This window comes from Mycteria americana, assembly GCF_035582795.1.
Source record: "Mycteria americana isolate JAX WOST 10 ecotype Jacksonville Zoo and Gardens chromosome W unlocalized genomic scaffold, USCA_MyAme_1.0 Scaffold_33, whole genome shotgun sequence".
NCBI lineage: Eukaryota > Metazoa > Chordata > Aves > Ciconiiformes > Ciconiidae > Mycteria > Mycteria americana.
The window spans coordinates 240,806-249,888 of NW_027445439.1; the positions used below are offsets into that span (position 1 = coordinate 240,806).

The following is a 9,083-nucleotide window of genomic DNA, read 5'->3' on the forward strand; positions in this document are numbered from 1 at the left end:
AAGCTGGCAAGTCCTGGACAAATTTCCTGCATGTTTAACTTCTACCCAGGTAAGAATTTCTGGGTAGAAAAAGTCTGGGTACATGGATAGCCTGTGCAGAAGATAAATTCTCTGGACAGTCAAAGAAATTAAATAAGGAATGTGGATACAGTTCACTACCAAAAAGTTTTTTCAAGTGTTTTCTGGCTTCCTATTAATTTGTGCTTTATTGTACCTGCATGGAAGCGTTCTAGCAGGAACATCTGGGGAAGGAGAGCTATAGCATTTGTGCAACTGGAAATGTTGATGAGACAACCTGAGAAGAATGTGTATGGAGAAGTTTTGATGCATAGTGGAACTTGGGTCTCCAAGGTTTTGATGAGGACTTGGAGGCAAAATCTTGTTTTTCATTCAGCAGATAATGTGTAACATCTATCAGCTCTTGCAGGAGGATCACCTTAATTTGATGATGCAAGTATTAGAAGCACTCATGCTAGATCTACCCAAGGCAAATGAGCAAATGTGAAAACACGCCTATGCAGATGCATGTGTCTGGTCCATGAGTTTCTGATTAACATGTGTAAGGAGCAGGAAGAATTGAATGAGACAAGAGTGTGGTACAGGCATTTCAGCAGGCTTATTAGCTTTCTGGGCTGCTTTTTCCATTATGCAAAAGCTGTGTTTGTATTAGTATAGCAGTCAGACCCACCAGTATGGGGATTACTGTTGGTTTTTACATAATGGATTATCCAAGATTAAGCGTTTTATTCAGGCACATGAGCAAAAATAACCAATTAGAAACTTTGCAGACCCATTATTTAAAGGCAGATGGAGGGCAATTCACACGAAACTCCTGCTGACTACAGCCCAAAGACTGTAGCAGAGTAGTCTCAGTGACCTCCAGCATCTCTGTCCCAACAGGTAGGTCAATATTCAGTAGAGAAGAATCAAGTTAGCATCTCCTAAAACAGAAAACTGAAGCTTGTGGCTGCAGTTGGGAACAGAATAGCTGCTTGGGAGTTTGGAAGTCCAGGGTTGGTAGCTTCAGCTCAGTTTTAAATATTTGTGTTTTAACTTGGCATCAGAACAGATATTCAGGCATAAATATTCTGCAAGAGTGTCTAGGTAGGTGCTCTCTTCTCCCAAAGTGTTGAGACCAAGCATATTGGAATATGGGTGAGCTGGCATAGACTAGGAGATAAATACAACCTTGGCCAGCTTGCGACTGTGTTATAATGGCAGATCAAGCCTCCAGAGACTGAATATCATCTGTTAAATTTGTAGAGGAAATGATCTGAGACTATTGTTAAAATGTATTTTGCCGTTAGAGCAGACAGCCAGGAAATGCCTGATTAGGTGATGAAAACTGAACATAAAGAACATAGTTTTGCCAGTTTTAAAGCAAAGTGGATAAGCACCATGAAAAATTTAGAAACTATGTATTTCCAACCAACAAGGTTTTGCCAGAGCTCATCAGAACATTTTTTTGTTGTCAAAACAAAAATTCAATTTCTAATTTTATCAACTCTTATCAACCTTATCCAGAGTCTGTCTTAATTTATAATGTAAAAATTATGTGAACTGCACTATTGCTAATGGAAAGCAAAATACTCTGGCAAAGTAATTGCCGTTGGTGGTCAGGGATACAGATCTGGATGGATTCAGGCATAGCATTGATCCAGGTTTCTCAGTGAAATAGTACTGTGCTCAGCATGGAATGAAACTAGTTTTAAAATGGGGGGAATGTATTTGTAGGCACAGCACTAGCTATCCATATGTGCTACAAGAAATAAGACTCTGCATGTTTACTTTTGTCTTGCAGGATGAAATATGCACAGTATGTTTTCCTGGCATTGCTCTTCTCCACTGTTGAATATAGCCTAGCTCAGACCTGTACAGTGGAGTCTTTCTCTGTGAAAGACAATTTTGATCCAAAGAGGGTAATTATGACTACTTCATCTACTAAACACAATATACCAGGAGAAGCTTCACTGTATAAACTGGTTTTCCAGTGTATTAATCTAAACTTTGTCACTAGAATGTTATCTTTTTATATATACTGTCTCTGGAACACTGTTTCTGCAGTTCACTCTTTTTGCTAGTGTTTAACCTGATGGACGTTATGGTAACACTGACCACAGAAATGTTGGGGATGCTAGACTATTATATTTGATGTAATCTTCTATTAGCTCAAGTTCAGATTGGCTCTCAGTTTTGGGGAATCCATGAATGGAACACTTTTTAGATTATCAGTAGAGGGAAAGGTCAAACAAGTACCCTGGAGGACTTACATCCACTGCTGTCCATTCTTGGGAGTCAGGTCAACACAAATTTTTAACTAAGCTGTGTATCCTAAGCAAAGACTGTCTAAGTTCTAAATAGGGTGTCTTATTTGTCTGCCTCTGAACAGAAAACCAGGGCTAACTTTATTTTGGAATGGTCCAGAATGGTGTGTCAGTACCTGTTTAGACTGGTTGTCTACAGAACATGCCATCGTATCATTTCCAGCCACATCCAGAATTTGTGCGGTTCCAGAACTTTTTTTCCTATAAAATTGGCCTTGCTGAAAACAAACACATTTCTGGCGAGAATGCTTTGAGAACTTCAGTGTTTTGATAAAGCAGTGTTATTCTTAGCCTCATGTATTCGGAAGTTACAAATTCTATCTCAATCTTCCTTAAGCATGTAACTTCCCAGACAGATTTCATCACTTTAAATGAAGAGTTCAGTTGATCAAAGCTATGTTCTGCTTCCCCCATTATTTCTACTGATACAGGTAATTTTTGAGGCTCTCCCAATCATGCAATCACTTGCTTGTACCCTATTTTGATTTCAGCACATATTGGTTTTAAATCTTCAAGGTCACTTTTTTCTAGGAATTTTATTCTTCTTAATCTCATTTCAGTTCCCCCTATTGCTAGTCACCCTAACACACTCTTTCTTTGTCATGGGCATAGTCAGCATTTTCTGCTTCTTTGTATAGACACTTTACACCATCAGAGATCATGAACAAAAGCTCGACTTCAGCCTGTCAGCCACAACAGGAGAAACTGGTTAGTGGCTCCAGCCAGTTTGATAATGACTTTGTGGCTATGATTTGGTCTCCTTATTGACATCACAAAGAAACCAAGGTCTAAATGGGAATAGAGAATAACTGAAATGATTCACAGCTGTAAATCCTGAGTTATGGGTGAAGCATTTCAGGATGACATTTCAGAGAAGATTACAGTGTTGGGCCACCACTTCATGAATGTCTCAAGTGCTAAAGAGTAAATGCATACAGAAATTCAGACTTCCTAGAACTATTTATTTTAATGCCTCACAAAAGAACATACAGGTGAGTGTGTTGAACTGTATAGCAGAACCTGTGTGGTACATACCCACCCAAACTCAGACTTTTACCATAGGCCAGGCAGTGGCTAGTTAGAGTCTTCTGGCAGTCTTGCAGTGGTCATTAATCCAGACAATTGTATGGGGTTTGTGTGGCAAGGTTTTGGTAGCAGGGGGGGCTGCAGGGGTGGCTTCTGTGAGAAGACACCAGAAGCTGTCACCATGTTGGACATAGTGAGTTCCAGCTGGCTCTAAGACAGACCTGCTGCTGGCCAAGGCTGAGCCAATCAGTGATGGTGGAAGCACCTCTGTGATAACATATTTAAGAAGGGGAAAAAACTGCTGCGCAACAGCAGCTGGGAGAGAGGAGTGAGAATATGTGAGAGAAACAACTATGCAGACACCAAGGTCAGTGAAGAAGGAGGAGGAGGAGGTGATCCAGGTGCTGGAGCAGAGATTCCCCTGCAGCCCTTGGGGAAGACCATGGTGATGCAGGCTGTCCACCTGCAGTCCATGGAGGACTCCATGCCAGAGCAGGTGGATGCACCCAAAGGAGGCTGTGACCCCCATGGAGAGCCCGCACTGGAGCAAGCTCCTGGCAGGACCTGTGACCCCATGGAGAGGAGCTCACGCTGGAGCAGGTCTTCTGGCAGGACTTGTGATCCCATGGGGGACCCATGCTGGAACAGTCTGTTCCTGAAGGACTGCACCCCGTGGAAAGGACCCACTCTGGAGCAGTTTGTGAAGAACTGCAGCCTGTGGGCAGGACCCACATTGAAGAAGTTCATGGAGGACTGTCTCTTGTGGGAGGGACCCCATGCTGGAGCAGGAGAAGAGTGTGAGGAGGAAGGAGCGGCAGAGACAACGTGTGATGAACTGACTGAAACCCCCATTCCTCATCCCCCTGTGCCACTCGGGGGGAGGAGGTAGAGAATTTGGGAGTGAAGTTGAGCCTGGGAAGAAGGGAGGGGTGGGGGAAAGGTGTTTTAAGATTTGGTTTTATTTCTCGTTATCCTACTCTGATTTGATTGGCAATAAATTAAATTAATTTTCTCAAGTCGAGTCTGTTTTGCCTGTGACAGTAATTGGTGAGTGATCTCTCCCTGTCCTTATCTCGACCCATGAGCCTTTCGTTATATTTTCTCTCCCCTGTCCAGCTGAGGAGGGGGAGTGATAGAGTGGCTTGGTGGGCACCTGGCATCCAACCAAGGTCAATCCACCACAACAATAATCTTTCATTTCAGTATGCAGGGAAATGGTATGCCCTAGCCAAGAAGGATCCAGAAGGTCTTTTCCTTCAGGACAATATCTCTGCTGAATACAGTGTTGAGGAAGATGGCACAATGACAGCATCTTCCAAAGGCCGAGTGAAACTTTTTGGGTAAGTAAGCGTGTGCTCAACTCCTAACTCTAGCCGATGACATGATGTACTAAAGAAATGGTGTGAATGGTGGTTTATCCTGAGTGCACAACATGACTGAGTTGCTGTTATCAAGAAGACAAGCCCGATAAAATTAATACCTTAGAGGCCAAAGGTGATTGAGTCCTGGGTTAGTTCTCAGTCTAGTTCTGGTCTAGGCCCATGATAAAACTATTGTATAATTGCCAATTCAATGATAAAGTAAAATCTTTAATGATAGACTGGTAAAGCAAATAAACTGGAATAAAAAGAGGGAAGCCAGTGTAGCCCGTGAGAAGGTGAGTAGCTCAACAGGTTTGAGGGAAGGAAATGAGTGTAAATGAGTGTTACATTAGTGGATCTTTCAATGTGGTATTGTTTAGACTTCTTTGGAAAATACTCAATTAGCTCTTGGATACTTTTGTGAGACTTGAATAGGCAGATAGAACTCCCTTGGTGACGGCTACTATAAGGGATTACATGTGAAGGGATTAAGTGGTTTTCTGGGTATAGATAGAGAAGAAAAACAGAGACTTTCTACAGGCTAATACTAACTCTGCTGCTATTCAGTGTTAACTAACCAAAATATTTAACTGGATGAATAATGGAGTAAAGCAGGCTGCCCTGAACCTTAGGTTTAATAGCAAAGCACTCTAGGATATTTTGAGACAAGGCGAAATGAAGCTGAACAGATATGGCATACAATGTATGTGGGAAGAATACTCAAATGATTTGTGTATTTCTGAATGGCCTCTTCAGAAATCATGCAGGATCTCAAGGGATGTCATTACAGGTTCTGGGTGATTTGTGCTGATATGGCTGCTCAGTATACAGTACCTGACCCAACCACTCCAGCAAAAATGTATATGACATACCAGGGCCTGGCTAGCTACCTGTCCAGTGGTGGTGAGTGAATTTCTTCTTCCTTCTGGGGTCAATCTATAGTTTATGGTTGCCCAAACTTGTGTATTTCAGTATATGAGCAGTCAAAACAGCTGAGCTCAAATTGTTCCAAATTGAGACAAAGCATCCTTGGAGGGGGAAGCTTTTTCCAAGATTTTTATCTCCACAGAAGGGGTAGGATTCAGAAATTCCCCAGGGACCCTACCTATCCACCAGTTTAGTTAACAAGGAAGACACAGCTTAGAGATAGCTGACATTGCAAATAAGCTTTGTACAGCTGAGCACTGTGTTGAACCTAGGGAAGCAATTCTTCCTGGACTCCCTGAATTCCTCATAACTGGTGGGACGTGACACATGAATTCAAATCTTCATCCCATCAACAAGGCACTGATCATGTCAGGCAGGCATGGCAGAAGTTTGCAGCACTACCTTAAGTCCCTCTCACAGAAATTCCTTGTGCCACACCTCATTTATGTAGCCTTCATACCCTGTAATTCCTTTCTGAATCCCCCACAGCTGTTGGGTTGCCAGAGAGACTAATTCTGGAAGTTGGGCAGCTGGGATTCAACTTGTTAGTGCATGACAAAATACATTCCTTCTGTACTGGCAGATAAACTACACTAAAATGTACTCAGCTGAAGAACAAGGCTAGAAAACAGAAGCCATCTTTTACTGAGACTATTCATATAAGAAATATGATCTGCTTGCCCTTTGTCTCAATACACCCACCTAGACAGGAAATATAAAGAGATTTTGTCATCTAAAACCCAAAGAGATGTGGTCCAGCTAACACCTTTAGTCACAGAAACCAAATGTGAAAATGCACTAAGTTCAAATCTTGTCTATCTTGTAAAGAGATACCCAGCCTTTGTGTTAAGAACTTCATGGCTATTTCTATTGTCTCAATGAAACTGAGCCTGTTCTCAAGATCACACTTTCCCATCATCCACCTTGTAACCCTCAGGCCTGTGCTTCAATCCAAGCTCTGGAGCTCTCTGATAGAGAGAGCATGGATGTGTTTGATGCCTTGGTGTGGGCTGTACTCTTGTCTGTGTGGTAGAGACCAGACAGCAACGGGGCCAAGCTCAATCCATAGGAAGTCACCCATCACTGGCACTTTCTCAGCACAGTTGCCATGTGCTATAACAACACGATGGGAAACATGGTGGATTTGGGGCACACTGTGTTTGCCCCATTCTTCACCTCACAGTGTAGATGTAAGCTAAACAATTAGATGTGACCGTCTGTCAGAGGTGACCTCTATTTGAGGCTTTAGGAAGCTGTCCCTGCCATGTATTCTAGTAAAGTCTCCATCTGCTAGAATAGCACATGCATGCCTTTGCTCTGTTTTCCACCATGATAAACACATCTGATTTGATGTTTCAGGGGACAACTACTGGGTGATTGACACCGACTATGATAACTATGCTATTACCTATGCCTGCCGTAGTCTGAAAGAGGACGGCTCCTGTGATGATGGCTACTCCCTGATCTTCTCACGCAACCCTCATGGCCTTCCCCCAGCCATTCAACGCATTTTGCGTCAGAAGCAGGAGGAAATCTGCATGTCTGGCCAGTTCCAGCCTGTGCTGCAGTCAGGTACTTTCAGTTACTTAAATGCATTGGAGTGACTGCATTGGCAGCTTTTAGGACCAGGCAATTGCACTTGCTGTAAATGCAATAGAGCCATTGCAAACTAATTTTTACTCTTTTAGAAACATTTTTTGTAGTGTCATACTTAATAAGAATGTGGCTGCAAAGCAAAGTCTGTGGAAGGGAGAGCGAGTCAGATTTAGGGTGGTTCTGCAACCTTTATTTTTCCCTTATAGCAATCCTGTGCTCTGAGGCTAGCATGCTATGAAAGGAAGAATGTCTTTGTTATCCCAAAAGAATCACAGAATAATTTAGGTGGGAAGGGACCTCTGGAGGTCTTTGGTCTAGCCCCCTGCTCAAAGCAAGGCTAACTTAAAGGAGGTTGCTCAGGGCCTTGTCTAGTCAAGGTCTGAATATCTCCAAGGATGGAGATCCCAAAACCTTTCTGGGCCTCTGTTTCAGTGTCTGACAACCCTCATGGGGAAAAAGGGTTTTCTTTATAATGAATCAGAATTTCCCATGTTGCAACTTGTGTCCATTGGCTCTTGTCTGTGCAAGTGTGAGAAGTCTAGCTTCATTTTCTCTACATCCTCCTATTAGGTAGTTGTAGACAGCAATAAGACCACCCCTCCAATCCCCCATCCTTAGCCTTCTCTTCTTAAGGTTGAACAAGCCCAGTTCTGTCAGGCTCTCCTCATATATCATAATAGATACATACAAGGCCCTGGACATAAGATGTTTATGAACTTGGAAATGCTTGGCATGACCACTTGGATAACATTGCATTACCTTCACTCTGAGCACTGTTCCCTACAGGAAAAGTCAGTTTCAATAAGGAACACACCTATCCTTCCTAGCTGTCAGCATGATTTGATCCCTAGACTTCCTGTGTAACAGAGACTACAGAGACTGAGGGGCTCTGAGCAGCAGTTCTGCCAGTGTCTGCTGACAGTGGGAGTGAGCTGTTGTGCCACAGAAATACAAATAGATCAACAGATCATTTTGCCGGGTCTCACAGCTGTTTTGAGAGTACCTTTGACTGGAGTTATGGAAGCTCATCTTCCAGCTCATCTGCTGTCCCTGAGATGATAAGTTTCTAGCTTGGCTCCCACACCCTCTACATGCACACCAACTTCGCTGGAGATGGGCCCTTAACTAAACCAGGTTTGAGGACCTAGACTGGGGGATTGCCTCATTAGCACATATGTTAGGCCTAGTTCGACAGGAAGTAGCTGCTAAAAATCTCTGAATGGCATGTCATTGTGTGAGCCAGTTCTCAGCTACAGAGCACATATGGGCATCCTGTAAGGTCACAGAGCTGGTAGAGGGATCCCTGTCCCTTGCACTCTATATTGCTTCCTGTAGCAGAGAAAGGGTAACTGGTTTGTGGGCTGAGTGCCTAGGTATTAGAGTAAGCTAAAAACTCATGACCCTTTGTGATTGGTGAAGGCAAACAGAACTCGAAACTGTCCAACAGGCACAGAACGATACAAACAGTCCCCTTGACTTAATCTTGTACTGTGGTTCAGGAGTACCCTAGGATGGCTGTAGCTACAGTTTCACTGAGGACTAAAAATGCTGTTAAAGCACTGGGATGGCTTTGCAAATTCATTTGCATGGACTAAAGTTCACTTTCTCTTTCTTTACAGGGGCATGCTAAAAAATACACTTCTGGTTCTATCTTTAAGCACTGAAACCAGACTTCTTGGTCTTGAAGCTGTCATTCACTTTTAAAAAATAAAACCATAGTTTAGACTAGTGTTTTCTTCCTGAAAAACAAGAAAATGTCATGTGTTTGTAACTTGTGTGTAATACATTATTGATAACTGAATTTTCAAGGGAATACCTAATGAGGCATTTGTCAATAAATGTGTTTTAA

The 9,083-nt window shown here is 42.7% G+C and overlaps 1 protein-coding gene across 1 annotated transcript; it reads left to right on the forward strand.

Annotated features, from left to right (window-relative positions):
* The first annotated feature begins 1,802 nt into the window (after positions 1–1,802).
* LOC142403076 (purpurin-like) lies at positions 1,803–7,242 on the forward strand. Its single transcript, XM_075489215.1, has 4 exons — positions 1,803–1,919; positions 4,554–4,690; positions 5,502–5,614; positions 6,998–7,242. The coding sequence occupies exons 1-4, from the start codon at positions 1,803–1,805 to the stop codon at positions 7,240–7,242; spliced, it is 612 nt and encodes a 203-aa protein (XP_075345330.1).
* Positions 7,243–9,083: the final 1,841 nt, after the last annotated feature.